At 58.5% G+C, this 22,337-nt stretch overlaps 2 gene segments (V, D, J or C); one reads left to right on the top strand and one right to left on the bottom strand.

The window, feature by feature from the left end:
* Positions 1-3,973: 3,973 nt before the first annotated feature.
* Positions 3,974-8,641, top strand: LOC122101408. The segment is given in 7 exon segments: positions 3,974-4,014; positions 4,477-4,571; positions 4,671-5,012; positions 5,331-5,648; positions 5,750-6,082; positions 8,131-8,246; positions 8,394-8,641. Coding segments are annotated over 7 exon segments (1,254 nt in total).
* A 3,743-nt stretch (positions 8,642-12,384) lies between these two features.
* LOC122101353 lies at positions 12,385-22,337 on the bottom strand. The segment is given in 4 exon segments: positions 12,385-12,659; positions 12,878-13,045; positions 16,900-17,223; positions 17,372-22,337. Coding segments are annotated over 4 exon segments (1,044 nt in total).

Raw genomic sequence — 22,337 nt, 5'->3', positions numbered from 1 at the left:
CTCCCTGCCCCATCCTCCCTACCCCATCCTCCCTACCCCATCCTCCCTGCCCCATCCTCCCTGCCCCATCCTCCCTACCCCATCCTCCCTGCCCCATCCTCCCTATCCCATCCTCACTACCCCATCCTCCCTACCCCATCCTCCCTGCCCCATCCTCCCTACTCCATCCTCCCTACCCCATCCTCCCTGCCCCATCCTCCCTGCCCCATCCTCCCTACCCCATCCTCCCTACCCCATCCTCCCTACCCCATCCTCCCTGTCCCATCCTCCCTGCCCCATCCTCCCTACCCCATCCTCCCTACCCCATCCTCCCTGCCCCATCCTCCCTATCCCATCCTCACTACCCCATCCTCCCTACCCCATCCTCCCTGCCCCATCCTCCCTACCCCATCCTCCCTACCCCATCCTCCCTACCCCATCCTCCCTGTCCCATCCTCCCTGCCCCATCCTCCCTACCCCATCCTCCCTACCCCATCCTCCCTGCCCCATCCTCCCTACCCCATCCTCACTAACCCATCCTCCCTATCCCATCCTCCCTACCCCATCCTCCCTACCCCATCCTCCCTGTCCCATCCTCCCTACCCCATCCTCCCTGTCCCATCCTCCCTACCCCATCCTCCCTGTCCCATCCTCCCTGTCCCATCCTCCCTGTCCCATCCTCCCTACCCCATCCTCCCTACCCCATCCTCACTACCCCATCCTCACTACCCCATCCTCCCTGTCCCATCCTCCCTACCCCATCCTCCCTGTCCCATCCTCCCTACCCCATCCTCCCTACCCCATCCTCACTAACCCATCCTCCCTATTCCATCCTCCCTACCCCATCCTCCCTATCCCATCCTCCCTATCCCATCCTCCCTACCCCATCCTCCCTACCCCATCCTCCCTACCCCATCCTCCCTACCCCATCCTCACAGGTCCCCCATCCTCCCTACCCCATCCTCACAGGTCCCCCATCCTCGCCAGGCCCCATCTCCTCCCACTCACCCACCTCAACGCCCGCCCTGCCCACAGCCCTCACCACCTCACTGTCTGCCTTGCAGGAGACACCAGGGCCCCGAGCGTGTTCCCCATCACCTCAGCGTGCAAAGCACCAGCAGGAAACAAGGTGGACCTGGCCTGCTTGGTGACCGGGTACTACCCAGAGCAGTTGACAGTCACCTGGGAACCAGCACAGGACAGAATTGTGACCTTCCCGTACACAAGGAACGGGGCCTTCTACACCCTGACCAGCCACGTCTCCTTTCGGGACTCACAGTGGGACCTGAACACATCGTACACCTGCACTGTCCACCGCAAAGAGACCAATAGCCAGATAAAGAAGACTTTCCAAGCGTCAGGTGCGCAGCCCTGGACCACAGGAGGCCTTTCCTGTTGGGGCCTCGACTTTCCCCGTGCAGCCTCCCTCTGTGCTGGGCTCTGGGGTCTCGCCCTGGGCCCCGCCGTCCCTGCGCTGTCTGCCCTGTCTGTCCACTGCAGCCCTGCCTTCTCTCCCTCCCCTTCTGCCGGCCCCTCCTGTCGCGTCCTCTCCTGATGCCCCTCCTTCTAGCTGTCCCTCTCTGCCACCCTCTCCCTGGCCCTGCCATCTGGCCATGCCCTTTGGCCCCCGTCTCGGTCCTGCCCCTGGCTGCTCCTTCTGAACTTCCCTCGCCCCTTTCTGCTGCCAATGCGCCCAGCGCCTGCATGCTTTCCTCGGGGATGGCTTCCACAGGAGCAGGGAAGTAGGCGGCCCGGCGAAGGCAGCAGCTGAGAGCCGTCGCTCTGCAGGCCTCCCCCTCCTCCTGCCACGCTGTCTCCTTCCTCCCGGCACTACCAGTGCACAGCAGAGCCCGGCTCCTCAGTCCTCCCCGCTCTCTCACCCGCACCGCCGCGGCTCCTTTGATTTCAGACTCAGGGAATTCGAAGGTCTTCCCCACGCCCGCTGTCCCTGCGCCAGCAGAGAAGGGCTCTGCGGAGGCCAGGGGACCCACCTCCCCCGCCCCCGCCACCAGCCACACAGGTGAGAACACGGCTCTCAGCGAGTCTTCCTTGTAGCCCGTGCGGACCCCAGGCTGCCTCCTGTGGGCCGCCCTCCGGGACTGCTCACCTCAGTGCTTAACCCAGAGCCGAGCTGAGCAACAGGCACTGAGCTGAGGCCTGCACACCACCTGGAGCAAGCTGGCCCCGTGTGGTGGGTGAGGCCGGCCCTGTGTGGGGGGTGAGGCTGGCCCCGTGAGGGGGGAGAGGCCGGCCCCGTGTGGAGGGTGAGGCTGGGCCCTGTGTGGGGGGTGAGGCCAGGCCCCGTGTGGTGGGTGAGGCCGGCCCTGTGTGGGGGGTGAGGCCAGGCCCTGTGTAGGGGGAGAGGCCGGGCCCGTGGGGGGGGGGTGAGGCCGGGCCTGTGGGGGGGGGGGTGAGGCCAGGCCCTGTGTGGGGGGAGAGGCCGGGCCAGGTAGGAGGCAGAGGAGGCCGGCCCCGTGTGGGGGGTGAGGCTGGGCCCCGTGGGGGGGGTGAGGCCGGCCCCGTGTGGGGGGTGAGGCCAGCCCTGTGTGGGGGGTGAGGCCGGGCCTGTGTGGGAGGTGACGCTGGCCCCATGTAGGAGGCAGAGGAGGCCAGGCCCCGTGTGGGGGGCAGAGGAGGCTGGACCCCGTGTGGGGGGTGAGGCCGGGCCCTGTGTGGGGGGTGAGGCCGGGCCTGTGGGGGGGGTAAGGCCGGGCCCTGTGTGGGGGGCAGAGGAGGCCGGGCCCTGTGTGGGGGGCAGAGGAGGCCGGGCCCTGTGTGGGGGGTGAGGCCGGGCCTGTGTGGGGGGTGAGGCCGGGCCTGTGTGGGGGGCAGAGGAGGCCGGGCCCTGTGTGGGGGGTGAGGCCGGGCCCTGTGTGGGGGGCAGAGGAGGCCGGGCCCTGGGGGGGGGGTGAGGCCGGGCCCGTGTGGGGGGCAGAGGAGGCCGGGCCCTGTGTGGGGGGTGAGGCCGGACCCTGTGGGGGGGGGGTGAGGCCAGGCCCTGTGGGGGGGTGAGGCCGGGCCCTGTGTGGGGGGCAGAGGAGGCTGGACCCCGTGTGGGGGGTGAGGCCGGACCCTGTGTGGGGGGTGAGGCCGGGCCCTGTGGGGGGGGTGAGGCCAGGCCCTGTGGGGGGGCTGAGGCCGGGCCCTTTGTGGGGGGAGAGGCCGGGCCTGTGTGGGGGGGGTGAGGCCGGGCCCCATGTGGGGGGTGAGGCCGGGCACGTGGGGGGGGGTGAGGCCGGCCCGGGTAGGAGGCAGAGGAGGCCGGGCCAGCCCTCCCCAGTGCAGGACAAGCTCTCATCACAGAGCACAGGCTGAGGGAGGGACCAGCACGGACGCTCCTGGAGCAGCAGACCCAGCTCTGCACCTCTGAGCTGTGTCGGGGGCTCCTCCAGACCTCCAGGGAAGCCCATGGCAGACTGTGAAGACGCGGAAGACATCATTTGAGAGGCCAGCGCCCCGGCCTCCACTCTGTGGACAGCAGAGGAGCCTCGGTGCTGCCTCCAGCGTCTGCAGGCCCCAGGGCTGGGCTGGCCTGGAGCCGCTGCTCCTGCCTGTCACCTCCAGAGCAGGTGCTAGCAGGAGCGCCGTGTGGAGAGTCCACAGTTAGGACTCTGCAGCCCGAGCGGCCCCGAGTCAGCCGCTGCAGCTCTGAAGGCTCTTCCCCCTGAAAAAGAGCTCAGTACCCTGTGTCCACTGTGCCCCACGGCTCACAGCCTCGGCCCCCGCAGAGCACTTTCATGTGGCTGAGCAGGGTTATACTAAAGGCGTTTTACCAAGAGTCCTCTGGGGAGCATGCCTGGAGCCAAGCGCATGCACTCACCTCACAGACACCCAGGTCCAGGCGTGGGAAGATCTGTCTGCTTAGCAAAGCTGTAGCGGGTTGGTTTATGCGTGATTGCTAAGTGCATACACATGGACAGCAACATAATCACAGAAGAAACACGAGAAAGCAGGAGCATTGAAAACCTCTCAGGCAATGCACACATTTGCCGGCATGAAATACTTGAAAAGGACTCAAAGGAATGACCTTAAACGGTGGGATACAGGAGGGTATAAAAACTTCACTGAAATCAAGAAAAGAACTCAGAATATGAATAAGAAATGAAGGAGGTAGGAATCATCATTGACCTGAACAAATCTCTTGGAGCTGAAGAATTCAGTGGATGAGAACAAAAGGTCACAATGGAGGCTTCAATCACAAACTTGAGCAAAGGGGATGGAAGATGGGGGTATAGATGAAAATAATAGCCCTAGTTTCTTTTGATCAGACAGAGGTAAAGGGCCTTAGCAGGGAAATACACTTCAAGACAGGACAACAAGGGCTGGGAAGGTGGCTCAGTGGTAGAGCGCTTGCCTTGCATGCTCGAGGCCCTGGGTTCGATTCCTCAGCACCACATAAGCAGAAAAAGCCAGAAGTGGCTCTGTGGCTCTAGGGATAGGGTGCTAGCCTCCAGCTGAAGAGCTGAGGGACAGTGCCCAGGCCCAGGGTTCAGGCCCCAGGACCCACCAAAAAAAACAAAAACAAAAACAAAAAGACAGGACAACATGCAAAATACAAACATTCAGGGCTCTTTTGCGGGTGCCTCTTCCAGGTGAGAGCCGACCCCTCCCCAGTGTGGGCACGGAGGCTGTCCGGGTGCAGTGGGCGGGCTTGGACCAGACCCCACTAATGCCTCCCCCCTCCGCTGCAGAGGTTGGAAACCAGCCCCCCAATGTGACCGTGTTCATCCCACCGCGAGACGCCTTCTCTGGCCCCGGCCCACGCAAGTCCAGTCTTATCTGCCAGGCCACAGGCTTCAGCCCCAAGCAGATCACAGTGTCCTGGCTACGAGATGGACGGCCTGTGACGTCCGGCTTCACCACTGAAGAGGTGAGGGCAGAGGCCACCGCCGAGTCCAAGCCCCGCACCTTCAGCATCACCAGCCAGCTGACCATCACCGAACTCGAGTGGCTCAGGCAAAGCGTGTTCACCTGCCGTGTGGATCACCAAGGACTCACTTTTGTGAAGAATGTGTCATCCATGTGCAATGCTGGTGAGTGACTTTCTCTGAGTCCAGTGCCCAAGGTCCTAGCCAGGGTACACATGGACACACGCGCACGCGCACGCACACACTCAGGCATGGCAGACTCCGCCGCACATGTCTCTCTGCTCCTGACACTTGGCTGCACAGCGTGGTCAAGTGTGAGAGCAGGGTCAGGGACAGCGGGGGAGGGAGGCCCGGGAAGGGACAAGGGTCGCCCTGCAACAGGACCGGGCAGACTCAGCAAGGCAGCTGCTACTGTTGGGGAGGAAGCAAAGCCCTTCCCAGGCTTGGCACCCAGTGCTGACAGCAGTGTTCTGTTGACCACAGTTACGTCCACAGACATCCAAGTCTTCACCACAGCCCCCTCCTTTGCTGACATCTTCCTCAACAAGTTAGCCAGGCTGTCCTGCCTGGTCACAGACCTGGGCTCCTATGAAAGCCTGAACATCTCCTGGACACGCCAGAGCGGCGAGGCCCTGAGAACCGAGACCAAAGACTTCAGCAGCCACCCGAACGGCACGTTCAGCGTCACAGGGGAGGCCAGCGTGTGTGTGGAAGACTGGGAGTCTGGGGAGAGGTTCACGTGCACCGTGACCCACGCGGACCTGCCCTCCCCGGTGAAGCAGACCATCTTCAAGCACAGAGGTAGGCAGGCTCCAGTCCACCCCTGTCCGGGCCCCGTCCCGGGCCCCGGGAGGGCGGCTGACCGTGCCCACCCTGACTCACCACCGTCTCCTTGCTCACAGATGTGGCCAAGCACCCGCCCGCCGTGTACCTGCTGCCCCCAGCCCGGGAGCAGCTGGCCCTGCGGGAGTCAGCCACAATCAGCTGCCTGGTGAAGGCCTTCTCTCCCCCGGACGTCTTTGTGCAGTGGCTTCACAGGGGGCGGCCCTTGTCCGAGGACAAGTACGTGACCAGCGCCCCGGTGCCTGAGCCCCAGGCCCCAGGCCTCTACTTCACCCACAGCCTCCTGACGGTGTCCGAGGAGGACTGGAACTCCGGGGAGACCTTCACCTGCGTCGTGGCTCACCAGGCCCTGCCATACATGGTGACGGAGAGGACCGTGGACAAGTCCTCTGGTAAACCCACTCTGTACAACGTGTCCCTGATCCTGTCCGACACAGCCAACACTTGCTACTGACCCTGTGGCCCCGCAGGCAGGCTCTGGGGCCGGGGGCTCTGTGTGCGTGCATGCATCTAACTGTGCCAGCGGGTGAGGCGATGCCTTCTATAAAGTAGAAATAAAACGATCCTCTCAAAAGATGCTGGTCTTGAGTGTGCAGTGCTCTTGCCTGCGGGAACGGTGGCGGGCGGTGCCCACCCCCTGCAGAGCGCCTCCCTCTTGGCTCTGCTCTGCCTCTGTGTGACCTCAGGAAGGGCCCGTGCACCCCACACCATGCACACACGGAGCCCTGCGCGAAGGCACGTGGCAACACACACACATGGAAACATAGACAGCCACCCACGTGTAAATGTGTGCACACGTGCAAACATACATTCCTAAGCAGAGAGATGCAATGGCTCATGGGACACGAGTGGACACACATGGACTCATGCATGCAACAAACAATGCTCATGAGCAGGAAGAGACACATAAGCAGGCACCACACATGTGTGCCCACAAGCACTGGCAGGCTCTGAGCCCCACGGATGCATGCACACCTACACACATGTGTGCCCACAAGCACTGGCAGGCTCTGATCCCCACGGATGCATGCACACCTACACACATGTGTGCACACAAGCACTGGCAGGCTCTGAGCCCCATGGATGCATGCACACCTACACACATGTGTGCACACAAGCACTGGCAGGCTCTGATCCCCACGGATGCATGCACACCTACACACATGTGTGCACACAAGCACTGGCAGGCTCTGATCCCCACGGATGCATGCACACCTACACACATGTGTGCACACAAGCAGAGGCAGGGCAAAAGTAAACACAGTCACTCAAACACAGACTACAGACATGGGAGCACAAACATGTGTGCATCCAGAGATGCAGACCTAGCACAGTCCTGCACACAGGGACACGTGTGCATGTGGGCACAGACAAGGCGCACAGACGCCCGCAGGGCCGCTCTGCTGCACTGTGCTAGCTCAGGGCTTCTCCCGCATGGCTCTGCTTGTCATACTTCTCTGCAGTCATACGTCCACAGCCCAGCCCAGCCTGGCCTCTGACCCGGGGCGCCGTCCCTGGGTCCAAGCCCGGGCTCACAGCCAGGGCTGAGCCACCGCAGCTTCTAGGAAAGCCCCTCTGTGCCCGAGGATGCAGCGTGCCCACCTGCCGGGGCTCCAGGTGGGGGCAGCAGGCCCCTCCAGCCCCAGGTGTGGGGAAACATGCTAATAGAGCGAGCGGGGTCCAGGCCTGCTCTTCTTGGCTGCTCCCCGTTAGTAGGAAGCCACAGGAGACCAGTCTGAGTGCATGTGCCCTGCTTCCCAGGCCGGCCGCAGAAGCTAGCTGCCCAGGAGAGACAGGGAGGGAAGACAGAGACCCGGCAAAGGCCACGTGCCCGCCAGACGCTGCCTGGCTGCGGTGGCCCCTAGACCCTGCCGTGCACTCAGCCCTGTGGGCTGAGCTGCAGCTGCCCCTGCATTCCCAGGCAGAGGCCTTGCCGAGCGTGCTCATCTCCCGTCCCCTGGCCCGGAGCCATGGCTGCGGGGGAGGGGAGGGACAGGCACTCGTGGGGACTCTGCTTCGCTGGGGAGCAGGTGTCAGAGTGCTGGCCGGGAAGGGGGAACAGGCAGCCTCATCTCCATCTCCATCTGCCCCGTCCCAAAGCAAGGGGCTTCAGTGTGTCAGCCGCCACGCGGCCCCGCGGCCCTGGCTCTGGGCCCCGCACAGAGAGCAGGACACAGCAGAGCCCCTGCCTGAGCCCGCGCTTCCTGCACCCGCGCCCGCGTGCTGCGCCTCTCGTGCTCTGTCTGCCGCCAGGGCTCACTGCCTGCCGCTGCTTGGCCATGCTCTCCTCTGTCCAGCTAGCGCTCAAGGAGCCCGTCCTGTGCTGGCCAGGCCTCCTCCAGCCCTAGGGCAGGTAGCAGGCAGGCGTCCAGCCAGCACCAGACTGTACTGCCCCGCGAGCCTCCACCCCACTCTGACCCTCCTTCTGTGCCCCTCACAGAGGGAGAGGTGAGCGCCGAGGAGGAGGGCTTCGAGAACCTCTGGACCACGGCCTCCACCTTCATCGTTCTCTTCCTCCTGAGCCTCTTCTACAGCACCACTGTGACCCTGTTCAAGGTAGCCTGGCTGGGGCTGAGCGGGCCCTGGGGCTGACCGGGGCAGGGAGCGGCCTGGGCTGACAGAGGTGCTGGGACCCCGTTCTCCTACCCCACCTCTGCTTGTTGGGGGACCACGGCTCACCCTCCCTGTGTCTGTTGCCTGCAGGTGAAGTGACTTGCCCAGCGAAGGACACTGGACACCAACGGGCTGGACCACAGGACACCACCTCTGGGCTTGGGTGGCTCAGCCTGTGGCTGATGGACCTGCACCTAACTCTTCCCCATGTATCCCTTCAGCTTTGAGCTGTAAAATCGACTGGCCACAAAGGTCGAGGGGCCTGGCCTGTGGAAAGCCTGCTTACTTCTGTGCTGTGTGCATATGTGAGCCAAAATAAACAGATACTTTCTCCTGTGGACAATGATTACCTCACAAATACACATGAGGTGTAAAACTCATGCTTAGGGGCAAATTTAATATGTGTTTACTGATTTATAATCAAGCTCATTCTTCTCTAGGACCATAACCATTCTATATAATTCTCTCAAATCACTATGATGAAGGTTAAAGTTCAAAATGGTCAAGGTACCTGCAGCTAGAAGTACTTGTTAAGAACACACAATACACAAGTATGTAAATCAAAATGACAAAAAATATGTTGTGAGGGGGTAGATAAAATTCAAAGTATTTGTCCGTGCCCAAGAATCTTCACGTCAGTTCCGTGGTAATCAGCAAGAATCGCAGCAACTTTTCAAACTCAAAAGAGAAAGGCCCCAAGGCACAGAAAGGCTCATAGGCACAGAAGGCCAGCAGCCCACCACGTAATCAAGGAGGGGAAGAAGGCAGCAGAGACAACCGGAGAGCAAGAACGCATGGCAGGAATGGCCCTTCCTCCCACCAGAAAGCCTGAAGGCAGCTGGTTTGAACTCTCTAGTTAGAAGATGGAGAGCCACTGGCCGGATAAGGACACATGGCCCACCTGCAGGCTGCCTAGTTACTCACCAACCCTGTGAGGACAGAGACTGAGAGTGAGAGAATGGATGGATACTTTGTGCCAACAACCGAACGCCAGCAGGAAAAGCTACACTTGAACTTCATGAAATGGATCTCAAGCCCAAACTGAAGGAAGAGATACTTTGTGCAAACAACCAAAAGCCAGTGGCAGTAGTGAAACTTGCACTACTGGGAAACATTGAACTATATTTTTATGACGGTTATGTCCTTGTGCAGAGGCGTTGCCAATTAACAAGGCGGCTTACCCATACTACCATCCTCCCCATCCCTCCCAGTGGTGAGTGGGCCAGAGCAAGCCTGTCAAGCCCTTGATTTAGGTGTGGGAAGATGCCTGTGTCCTGTTTGTTGCCCCTGCTGGAAACAGATGGAGGCCGTCCTGCAGGCTGGAGTCACTACGGGAAGCTGTGTGGGTCAAGCCCAGATGCCTGGCAGTGGCTGGGGCTTCATGTCACAAGGTCGAGTGACAGCCTGTGGCTTTGGTGCCAGGAAGGTGCAAACCCCGTGTCATGTGAGATATCTGTAGTGGTGAAGAATCACCTGACCGCTGCGTGATGGCCGGGAACTCATGTGTTCTGTGAGAGTGAAGGCGATGAAACCACACGGAGAGCTGGGCAGCTGGGCCCCAGAGGCGCTGGGAAACAAGCGTGCAGGCCGCGGGTGACCGGGCAGGCCCCAGAGGCGCTGGGAAACAAGTGTGCAGGCCGTGTGTGACCGGGCAGGCCCTGGGTGCTGGGTGAGGGCCGCGTGTGACAGGGCAGGCCCTGGGTGCTGGGTGAGGGCCGCGTGTGACAGGGCAGGCTCTGGGTGCTGGGTGAGCCATGTGTGACAGGGCAGGCCCTGGGTGCTGGGTGAGGGCCGCGTGTGACAGGGCAGGCCCTGGGTGCTGGGTGAGGGCCGCGTGTGACAGGGCAGGCCCTGGGTGCTGGGTGAGCCATGTGTGACAGGGCAGGCCCTGGGTGCTGGGTGAGGGCCATGTGTGACAGGGCAGGCCCTGGGTGCTGGGTGAGGGCCGCGTGTCACAGGGCAGGCCCTGGGTGCTGGGTGAGGGCTGTGTGTCACAGGGCAGGCCCTGGGTGCTGGGTGAGCCATGTGTGACAGGGCAGGCCCTGGGTGCTGGGTGAGGGCCGCGTGTGACAGGGCAGGCCCTGGGTGCTGGGTGAGGGCTGTGTGTCACAGGGCAGGCCCTGGGTGCTGGCTGTGTGTGACAGGGCAGGCCCTGGGTGCTGGGTGAGGGCCGCGTGTGACAGGGCAGGCCCTGGGTGCTGGGTGAGGGCCGCGTGTGACAGGGCAGGGCCTGGGTGCTGGGTGAGGGCCGCGTGTGACAGGGCAGGGCCTGGGTGCTGGGTGAGGGCCGCGTGTGACAGGGCAGGGCCTGGGTGCTGGGTGAGGGCCGCGTGTGATGCGGGCAGGGCCTGGGTGCTGGGTGAGGGCTGTGTGTGACAGGGCAGGGCCTGGGTGCTGGGTGAGCCATGTGTGACAGGGCAGGCCCTGGGTGCTGGGTGAGGGCCGTGTGTGACAGGGCAGGCCCTGGGTGCTGGGTGAGGGCTGTGTGTGACAGGGCAGGGCCTGGGTGCTGGGTGAGCCATGTGTGACAGGGCAGGCCCTGGGTGCTGGGTGAGGGCCGTGTGTGACAGGGCAGGCCCTGGGTGCTGGGTGAGGGCTGTGTGTGACAGGGCAGGGCCTGGGTGCTGGGTGAGCCATGTGTGACAGGGCAGGCCCTGGGTGCTGGGTGAGGGCCACGTGTGACAGGGCAGGGCCTGGGTGCTGGGTGAGGGCTGTGTGTGACAGGGCAGGGCCTGGGTGCTGGGTGAGCCATGTGTGACAGGGCAGGCCCTGGGTGCTGGGTGAGGGCCACGTGTGACAGGGCAGGCCCTGGGTGCCGGGTGAGGGCCGCGTGTGACAGGGCAGGCCCTGGGTGCTGGGTGAGGGCCGCGTGTGACAGGGCAGGCCCTGGGTGCTGGGTGAGGGCCATGTGTGACAGGGCAGGGCCTGGGTGCTGGGTGAGGGCCGTGTGTGACAGGGCAGGCCCTGGGTGCTGGGTGAGGGCTGCGTGTGACAGGGCAGGCCCTGGGTGCTGGGTGAGGGCCGCGTGTGACAGGGCAGGCCCTGGGTGCTGGGTGAGGGCTGCGTGTGACAGGGCAGGCCCTGGGTGCTGGGTGAGGGCCGCGTGTGACAGGGCAGGCCCTGGGTGCTGGGTGAGGGCCATGTGTGACAGGGCAGGGCCTGGGTGCTGGGTGAGGGCCGTGTGTGACAGGGCAGGCCCTGGGTGCTGGGTGAGGGCCGCGTGTGACAGGGCAGGGCCTGGGTGCTGGGTGAGGGCCGCGTGTGACAGGGCAGGGCCTGGGTGCTGGGTGAGGGCCGCGTGTGATGCGGGCAGGGCCTGGGTGCTGGGTGAGGGCCGTGTGTGACACTGGGTGAGCGTGCTTGGTGAGTGAGCATCGTGAGTGTCACAGTGCAGTTTTAATAAATACATTTCCTAACCTGAAACAAAGCTCAAACCTGCCCCTCAGGCACCAAACAGTGGTCTCTACTCAGGCTGAGCCCTTGTCTCAATTCTTGCTGTCCCACAGTCCCTCCCGCTGCATGGCACCTGTGGAGCAAACACAGGACTCCAGGGAAAAGCCAGAAGCTGGCAACCCAGGGCAGCAAAGGGCAGCTGTGGTCACTCGGGAGGACTCTCCCCTTGAGCATACCTCGGGAGGACTCTCCCTGTGAGCAGACCTCGGGAGGGCTCTCCCTGTGAGCAGACCTCGGGAGGGCTCTCCCTGTGAGCAGACCTCGGGAGGGCTCTCCCTGTGAGCAGACAGGCCTCCCTTATGACAAGGTGGACCTATCCTCCCTCTGGTTTACACTACCATGTGTTGGAGGGTGAGCAGTCAGTCACATGTTTGCATGTCTGTGCATGTGTGTGAGTGCATGAGCTGCACATGAGTATACATGCACACATACACGTGTGTGCCTTATATGTGCGTATAGATGCTAGTGTGTGCTGGATGCGGGAGGAGGATCTCCCCCCACTAACTTCCCAGCGGCTTTCCCCAGTGTAACAGCTAACATTCCTGTACCCTAGAGAATGCTCACCCCTGCAAGCTTTGATTTGATGTAGTCAAGACTTCAGGGACAGAGAAGCAGGAGACAGGTGAAATGAGCCAAAGTGTGTTTACAGGGTGGCGGCAAGGACGACTCTCAAGGGGGCAGGGGGGAGGGGGCAGGGGGCAGTGCCAGCCAGCCAGGCCAGCAGAACACGCTGCCCACCCAGCCAGGAAACCCCACGGATCTGCCTGTGAAGCTGGGAGGGAGGGCTGGGGTCTGTCTCTGCGCGGAGGGTGTCCAGGACAGGTCATCTCCGCAGACCTCTTCTACATCCAGTTCTGGAGTCTCTGAGGCCACAGGAAGTCTTGCGTCTTGGGGTCACTTCACCTGGGGTAGAACGCTGGGGTCAAGTGGACCACTCCCGGAGGGAGGAGGGGAATGGAGCAGGGCCGGGGTCAGCGGTGCCCCGTCCAGTGGTGCCCTGGAGCGGCTCCCTGGGCTCCCCTCAGGCCTGCCCTGGCCATGCAGAATTTCTGACATGGATCCAGACCTCTGCCAGGAATGGCACCTCACCCAAGCCCCACTGCTTACGGAGGGCACCGCACCGGCTACCTTGATGAAGGTGACGAAGCCGCTGTAGAGCAGTGTAAGGAGGAACAGGGCCACGAAGGTGCCCAGCATGGTCCACAGGCTGCTCTCCTTGTCCAGCTCTGTGTAGTCGTCACTGTTCTGGTCCTGGCTCTGTGGGGCCAGCAGCAGGGTGGTGGCCAGCTCTGGAAAGGAGCAGGCCCTCGGTGAGAAGGCCCCTCGGTGGGTCCCCCCTGCCCGGCCACAGCCGGTGGTGCCGCACCGACGGCACAACTCCAGGGCTAGCTTCCTGCCACATCCCCCGCGGGCACCTGCTAGCCCTCATGCTCACTCCCGCTCTGGGCCCGGGGCTCCGGGAAGACAGGCCTGAGCCCTGACTTGATAGAGATGACTTCACTGTGCCACAGTGAGGAGCAAGGGCCTGGGTGGTGTTCAGACAGGCCTAGACGCAGGACAGGCCTGCCAGGGGCGACCGAGGAGGGGCAGTGTGACAGGATGGTGCATGACACAACCCGGTGGCTGGGGCCTCCACCTCTCTCTGGCCCTCTGAGCAGTGAGCCATGGCACCAGACGCGGGCTGGTTCCCATCACCCAGGGTCTGACTCTGGGCTCGGGGAGGGCTTCTGGTGTGGACCGTGCCTGTCTTCACCCTGACACCAGCGACAGGGTCACCTGACCAGGCTCTTGGGGAGCTGTGCAGGGAAAATGCCCACCCAGTGCCGGACATCCCGGGCCAGAACGCGGCATGCGACATGAGGGAAGCTAGCGAGGACCGTCCAGGATGTGTTCTCATAGGAGACATGGGAAACAGCACTGGGAAGAGAAGGGCTTCAAGTGGGTCCACCTGCAGCAGCCCAGGCCCTCCTCCTCCACAGAGCTAAGTGCTCTTACTCCACAGACAGAGCTAAGTGCTCCTCCTCCACAGACAGAGCTAAGTGCTCCTCTACCACAGAGCTAAGTGCTCCTCCTCCACAGAGCTAAGTGCTCCTCCTCCACAGAGCTAAGTGCTCCGCCTCCACAGACAGAGCTAAGTGCTCCTCCTCCACAGACAGAGCTAAGGACTCCTCCTCCACAGACAGAGCTAAGGACTCCTCCTCCACAGACAGAGCTAAGGACTCCTCCTCCACAGACAGAGCTAAGGACTCCTCCTCAGACAGAGCTAAGGACTCCTCAATAGACAGAGCTAAGGACTCCTCCTCCACAGACAGAGCTAAGGACTCCTCCACAGACAGAGCTAAGGACTCCTCCACAGACAGAGCTAAGGACTCCTCCACAGACAGAGCTAAGGACTCCTCCTCCACAGACAGAGCTAAGTGCTCCTCCTCCACAGACAGAGCTAAGTGCTCCTCCTCCACAGACAGAGCTAAGTGCTCCTCCTCCACAGACAGAGCTAAGTGCTCCTCCTCCACAGACAGAGCTAAGTGCTCCTCCTCCACAGACAGAGCTAAGGACTCCTCCTCAGACAGAGCTAAGGACTCCTCCACAGACAGAGCTAAAGACTCCTCCACAGACAGAGCTAAGGACTCCTCCTCCACAGACAGAGCTAAGGACTCCTCCTCCACAGACAGAGCTAAGGACTCCTCCTCAGACAGAGCTAAGGACTCCTCCTCCACAGACAGAGCTAAGGACTCCTCCTCCACAGACAGAGCTAAGGACTCCTCCACAGACAGAGCTAAGGACTCCTCCTCCACAGACAGAGCTAAGTGCTCCTCCTCCACAGACAGAGCTAAGTGCTCCTCCTCCACAGACAGAGCTAAGTGCTCCTCCTCCACAGACAGAGCTAAGTGCTCCTCCTCCACAGACAGAGCTAAGTGCTCCTCCTCCACAGACAGAGCTAAGGACTCCTCCTCAGACAGAGCTAAGGACTCCTCCACAGACAGAGCTAAAGACTCCTCCACAGACAGAGCTAAGGACTCCTCCTCCACAGACAGAGCTAAGGACTCCTCCACAGACAGAGCTAAGGACTCCTCCTCCACAGACAGAGCTAAGGACTCCTCCACAGACAGAGCTAAGTGCTCCTCCTCCACAGACAGAGCTAAGTGCTCCTCCTCCACAGACAGAGCTAAGTGCTCCTCCTCCACAGACAGAGCTAAGGACTCCTCCTCCACAGACAGAGCTAAGGACTCCTCCTCAGACAGAGCTAAGGACTCCTCAATAGACAGAGCTAAGGACTCCTCCTCCACAGACAGAGCTAAGGACTCCTCCACAGACAGAGCTAAGGACTCCTCCACAGACAGAGCTAAGGACTCCTCCACAGACAGAGCTAAGGACTCCTCCTCCACAGACAGAGCTAAGTGCTCCTCCTCCACAGACAGAGCTAAGTGCTCCTCCTCCACAGACAGAGCTAAGGACTCCTCCTCAGACAGAGCTAAGGACTCCTCCACAGACAGAGCCAAAGACTCCTCCACAGACAGAGCTAAGGACTCCTCCTCCACAGACAGAGCTAAGGACTCCTCCACAGACAGAGCTAAGGACTCCTCCTCCACAGACAGAGCTAAGGACTCCTCCTCAGACAGAGCTAAGGACTCCTCCTCCACAGACAGAGCTAAGGACTCCTCCTCCACAGACAGAGCTAAGGACTCCTCCACAGACAGAGCTAAGGACTCCTCCACAGACAGAGCTAAGGACTCCTCCTCCACAGACAGAGCTAAGTGCTCCTCCTCCACAGACAGAGCTAAGTGCTCCTCCTCCACAGACAGAGCTAAGTGCTCCTCCTCCACAGACAGAGCTAAGTGCTCCTCCTCCACAGACAGAGCTAAGTGCTCCTCCTCCACAGACAGAGCTAAGGACTCCTCCTCAGACAGAGCTAAGGACTCCTCCACAGACAGAGCTAAAGACTCCTCCACAGACAGAGCTAAGGACTCCTCCTCCACAGACAGAGCTAAGGACTCCTCCACAGACAGAGCTAAGGACTCCTCCTCCACAGACAGAGCTAAGGACTCCTCCTCAGACAGAGCTAAGGACTCCTCCTCCACAGACAGAGCTACGGACTCCTCCTCCACAGACAGAGCTAAGGACTCCTCCACAGACAGAGCTAAGGACTCCTCCTCCACAGACAGAGCTAAGGACTCCTCCTCCACAGACAGAGCTAAGGACTCCTCCACAGACAGAGCTAAGGACTCCTCCTCCACAGACAGAGCTAAGGACTCCTCCACAGACAGAGCTAAGGACTCCTCCACAGACAGAGCTAAGGACTCCTCCTCCACAGATAGAGCTAAGGACTCCTCCTCCACAGACAGAGCTAAGGACTCCTCCTCCACAGATAGAGCTAAGGACTCCTCCTCAGACAGACAGAGCTAAGGACTCCTCCTCCACAGACAGAGCTAAGGACTCCTCCACAGACAGAGCTAAGGACTCCTCCTCAGACACAGCTAAGGACTCCTCCACAGACAGAGCTAAGGACTCCTCCTCAGACAGAGCTAAGGACTCCTCCACAGACAGAGCTACGGACTCCACAGACAGAGCTAAGGACTCCTCCTCCACAGACAGAGCTAATGACTCCTCCACAGACAGAGCTAAGGACTCCTCCTCCACAGACAGAGCTAAGGACTCCTCCACAGACAGAGCTAAGGACTCCTCCTCCACAGATAGAGCTAAGGACTCCTCCTCCACAGACAGAGCTAAGGACTCCTCCTCCACAGATAGAGCTAAGGACTCCTCCTCAGACAGACAGAGCTAAGGACTCCTCCTCCACAGACAGAGCTAAGGACTCCTCCACAGACAGAGCTAAGGACTCCTCCTCAGACACAGCTAAGGACTCCTCCACAGACAGAGCTAAGGACTCCTCCTCAGACAGAGCTAAGGACTCCTCCACAGACAGAGCTAAGGACTCCACAGACAGAGCTAAGGACTCCTCCTCCACAGACAGAGCTAATGACTCCTCCACAGACAGAGCTAAGGACTCCTCCTCAGACAGAGCTAAGGACTCCTCCACAGACAGAGCTAAGGACTCCTCCACAGACAGAGCTAAGGACTCCTCTCCCTCCCCCCCACACCCCAGCTGTGCCTGCCTTACCCTCCCTGATGGAAGACAACTCACCCCTGGCACCCAGGCTGCTGCTGGCGTTGGCCATGGTGCGGGAGGCCTCGTGCTTGACTACACAGGTGTAGGTGGCCGGGGAAGGACTGAGGAGGTGGGGGATGCGCAGGGTGCTCCAGGTTCGGAACATGGTGCTCCGGGATTGAGGCCCAGGTTCGGCAGAGGCAAACCGTTCAGGGCCCACCTCCTTCTGGCCCTCCAGCCACATCAGGAGGACGTGGTGAGGGGAGAAGCCTGACACCTCGCACAGGAGCCACAAAGCTGTCTCCAGGGGGGCCGGTGTGGTCAGCAGGCTGACGGAGAGGCTGCTGGGCGCCTGGGCCCCTGGGGAGAAGGGTCAGGTGGAGCTGGTTGGGATGGGCGGGTGGTGTGGGGAGAGAAGCAGGGGGCTGGCATGGCAGCAGGCGCTCTACTGCTGACTGGTCTGGGAGGGCGGGTGGGGCCCAGGCGTGCCTCCCAGACCCCGCCTTACCCTGCTCCTTTGCTGCTGTCAGCTCCCGCGGGGATGCGAGGCAGGGAAGCGTCAGGATGCAGCTGACGTTGCTCCCCCCCTCCCAGGTGGACCTAGGCAGGACCAGGTGACTGCTCTGGCTCTGGGACCCGTTGGCCAGTCGCTCCAGAGACTGCTGCTCCACGTCATTGGTGGTGACCTTCCCGGCCACCTCCCAGGAGAGGCGGGCGTCCACCAGGTCCTCCCCGACCACGAGGCAGGTGAAGTTGGCCTTCTCCTGGAACCACAGGCCCTGCAGGGGCGGGTGCAGCAGGTAGAATTGGGGGTTGCAGCTGCAGCTTGGGCTCTCTGAAAGGAGAGGGGGTGGGAAAGGGTTAGGGCCGCTCTCCGGGGAGCTGTGTATGGGGCGTGCAGTGTCCTGGCATCTGGAGCTGGAGCTGTGCACAGCGCTGTGCGGGTCGCCGGGGAGCCCCAGGGCTGTGTCCCAGAGCATGCCCAGCCCCGGCCAGCCTGTCAGTTGGTTAGGGACTCATGGCCAGGTCTCCTCTGGAGACCCTGTCGAGTCTCCCCGTTTCTCTCTCTGTTCCCAGGCCTTGACTAGCTCGATCCTGAGGTGGAGTGCCCAGGAGGCACTGCAGGGAGATGCGGAGGGGGAGAGGCAGGGTGTTCCTCTTTGGTGTAGTCGTAGCCAGGCTGTGGCCACCCTGGAGGTGTGAGGCTGCTCTGGCCTCTTCCACGGAGCCGGCGACCTGCCTCAGTCTGGGGAGGAAGGGCGCCGTGTCCTCCCCACCCTGCCCTCCATCCTCAGGGCCCTGCCTCGCCCGTAACCTGCTGCTCTTGACACCCTGGCTCCAACAGCGACCCTGGCCGGGCTCTAGGAGGCTCGTAGAGGTCAAGGTTTCTCAATATTCAAGGGCATTCTTACCACGTTCACTTCTATAATTTAGGAAACAGAGCTAACATGTTACTGTGCCACAGATTTTCAACACACAAGGAGTCAATCGAAAACTAGGGCCTTTGCCTTCCTCCTCCTCTTCTCTCTTTAAAATGTTTAAGTGACAAAACATTTGTATATCTTTATCATATGTAACATTTGTATATCTTTACCATATGTAACATTTGTATATCTTTACCATATGTAACATTTGTATATCTTTACCATATGTAACATTTGTATATCTTTACCATATGTAACATTTGTATATCTTTACCATATGTAACATTTGTATATCTTTACCATATATAACATTTGTATATCTTTATCATACGTAACAGGTTGTTTCAGTTTATGCATACGTTATAGAGTGTCTAGATTGAGCTAACTAACACATATACTCCTTCACATATTTGTGATGTTTTGTGCCAAGAACATTGAAAATCTCTCAGTGATGTGTAAGATATTGCTATTAACGGTGGCCATGATATCATGCAATATTCATTCCTGTCCAGCTGAGCTGGTGCAGCCTTTGGCAGATCCATTCCACTCCCTGCTAGGTGCTCGGCTAATTTAACTTCTAACTGCAAGTGAAATTATGTGATACTTTTTTTGTACCTGGCTTGTTTCATATAATGAAATGTCTTTCGGGCTCATTCTTAATGATTACATAGCATCACATGACATCTTCAGTTTTTTTATCCATGCATGTATTGGTTCTCTTCATTTCTTGGCTATGGTGAATACTGCTAATGTGAACTCCCATCAGAGCGTACAAAGTTTCCTTCCTCTACCTCACCATTTGTTTAACAGCCATTCTGGCAGCTGTCAGAAGATGTCTTATTATGGCTTTAACTCATACTCTCTGATGCTGAGTGATGCTGAGTTTATTTTAAAGCATGCATCCTACTTGCTTGCATGTCTTCTAGGAACAATGTGTATTTGAGCTCTTTGCTCCTTTGAAGATTGGATAGATGGCTGCAAATGTCTGAAACCTGCAGGTCACCTCTGCTCTATTGCTCCCACCTGAAACTGTCTTTCCTGAAAGCGTTTGCTGGTGTAAGCGTCTGGCTTAGAGCTGCTTTTGCTGTATTCCATAGATTTTGGGTTTGCTTTGTGTCCATTTTCATTTGTCTTGAAAACTTAAATTTTTATTTTAGTTTCTTGAATAGCCTATGGATTATTCAGGATTAGGCCGGTTTCCATTTGTATAATTCCTGAAGAGCCTTTTGATACAGACTTCTAGTCTTACATTGCTGTAGTCAGAGGAATAGTAGATATGATTTAAATCTTCTTAAATTTGCTAAGACCATCACTGGCCTAACATGTAGATAAATACTGGAAAAATTTTCATGTGTTGTGAGAAGGTACTTTCTACAGGTGTTGGATAAAAGGTTCAATAATGTCTATCTGTCTGCTTAGTGCAGAGTGCATTTAAGTCCAGTGAATCTGTGCTGATTTCAATCTGAATGGCCTGTTCATTGCTATAAGTGACTTTTCAAATCTCCTGTTATTATTGCATTACAATGTCTTTCTTTATAGATTGAATAATTGAAAAATATCTGCTTTGTATATTTGCATTTGCAATCATCATATCATTTTCTGAATTGATAGTTTTTTGGGAACATAATAATATTTTTAATTTACTTTTGCAGTTTGGGCTTGAGATCCATTTCATGAAGTTCAAGTGTAGCTTTTCCTGCTGGCGTTCGGTTGTTGGCACAAAGTATCCATCCATTCTCTCACTCTCAGTCTCTGTCCTCACAGGGTTGGTGAGTAACTAGGCAGCCTGCAGGTGGGCCATGTGTCCTTATCCGGCCAGTGGCTCTCCATCTTCTAACTAGAGAGTTCAAACCAGCTGCCTTCAGGCTTTCTGGTGGGGAGGAAGGGCCATTCCTGCCATGCGTTCTTGTTCTCCGGTTGTCTCTGCTGCCTTCTTCCCCTCCTTGATTGCGTGGTGGGCTGCTGGCCTTCTGTGCCTATGAGCCTTTCTGTGCCTTGGGGCCTTTCTCTTTTGAGTTTGAAAAGTTGCTGCAATTCTTGCTGATTACCACGGAACTGACGTGAAGATTCTTGGGCACGGACAAATACTTTGAATTTTATCTACCCCCTCACAACATATTTTTTGTCATTTTGATTTACATACTTGTGTATTGTGTGTTCTTAACAAGTACTTCTAGCTGCAGGTACCTTGACCATTTTGAACTTTAACCTTCATCATAGTGATTTGAGAGAATTATATAGAATGGTTATGGTCCTAGAGAAGAATGAGCTTGACTATAACTCAGTAAATACATATTAAATTTGCCCTTAAGAGTGAGTTTTACATCTCATGTGGTTTTCTGGTACAGTCATTGTCCTTATGTCTGCAGTGGTGACACTTGGCTAAGCATCTTATAAGGATGGTGTCATGGTGGTAAATGTCCTCAGCTTCTGCCTGTTAGGGACTTTATCTCTCTTAGTTTTGGTAGGTTAAGGTGGTGCTTCTTTCAGCACTGGGAATGTGTCACCCTGTCCCTTCCTGCTCTGGGAGGTCTGAGCTGATAGAACTTCCCTTGTAGGTGGTGTGGAATGACACCTGGCTGCTTTCAGACTTCTCTTTGTCCTTTATCTCCACACTTTGATGGTAACGTGCTTTGGGGGAGACCTTTGGGTGGAGTCCATTGGGAAGTGTCTGTATCTGGATATCCTTATTTCTCCCAACACTTGGGAAATTTTCAGATCTAACTGGGTCAAGTGGGCTTTCTGTCCCTTTCTCCAACTCTCCTCCCTCTGGGAGTCCTGCAGTGTGGATATCTGTTCACTTAATGGTGTCCTATAGTTTCCATTAGCTTCCTCATTCTTTTTGAGGTTCATTTCTTCTTTTCTCTTCTCTGATATTTCAATAGGTCTGCTTTCAAGTTCAAAAACTGTTTATTCTGTTTGATCTGGCCTCTTATTGAAGCTCTCTGTTGTTATTTTGTTCAATTCACTGATTTCTTCAGCTTCAAGGATTTTTGGGCTTGTCTGTCTGCAGACCCTGGAGACTGAGCTCCGAGCTTGGTGCTGTTCCTTAGCTTTGTTCTCAAGGCTTGTGCTGTGCCACCTGAGCCAGAACTCCACTTTCGCATGTGGGTGGTTAATTGGAGATAAGAGTCTCATGAACTTTCCTGCCTGTGCTGGCTTTGAACCAGAATCCGCAGATCTCAGTCATCAGAGTAGCTAGGATGACAGGCATGAACCACTGACAGCACATAATAGTGTGTTGAATTCCACTATTTCCTTAGGACAACTATTTTGAATTTCTTCTATGGTATTTCATATTGGGAATTGATTGCATTCCTTTTGAGATTTCCAATACCCTTGCTTTTTCACGTCTCTTCTGTGAGTAAATGGCTAGCCCTGGGTATGGCTACATTGTTACATCTGTTGAAGGTAAGTGTGTGGTCTTGGCAGGGGCCAGGTGGAGTAGAGTAGCCCCTGCAAGGTGTCTCCGCTGTCCGTCCAGTCAGCCACGTAAGAAGTGCTCTGCGGGGGCCGAGGCTGTGAGCCGTGGGGCACAGTGGACACAGGGTACTGAGCTCTTTTTCAGGGGGAAGAGCCTTCAGAGCTGCAGCGGCTGACTCGGGGCCGCTCGGGCTGCAGAGTCCTAACTGTGGACTCTCCACACGGCGCTCCTGCTAGCACCTGCTCTGGAGGTGACAGGCAGGAGCAGCGGCTCCAGGCCAGCCCAGCCCTGGGGCCTGCAGACGCTGGAGGCAGCACCGAGGCTCCTCTGCTGTCCACAGAGTGGAGGCCGGGGCGCTGGCCTCTCAAATGATGTCTTCCGTGTCTTCACGGTCTGCCATGGGCTTCCCTGGAGGTCTGGAGGAGCCCCCGACACAGCTCAGAGGTGCAGAGCTGGGTCTGCTGCTCCAGGAGCGTCCGTGCTGGTCTCTCCCTCAGCCTGTGCTCTGTGATGAGAGCTTGTCCTGCACTGGGGAGGGCTGGCCCGGCCTCCTCTGCCTCCTACCCAGGCCGGCCTCACCCCCCACACAGGGCCCGGCCTCACCCCCCACATGGGGCCTGGCCTCC

The sequence above is a fragment of the Dipodomys spectabilis genome, unplaced genomic scaffold (genome assembly GCF_019054845.1).
Source record: "Dipodomys spectabilis isolate Male_0828 unplaced genomic scaffold, ASM1905484v1 ptg000657l, whole genome shotgun sequence".
Lineage (NCBI taxonomy): Eukaryota > Metazoa > Chordata > Mammalia > Rodentia > Heteromyidae > Dipodomys > Dipodomys spectabilis.
Note: the sequence above shows the minus strand (reverse complement) of the source record. Positions and strands in the feature narration are given on the sequence as shown.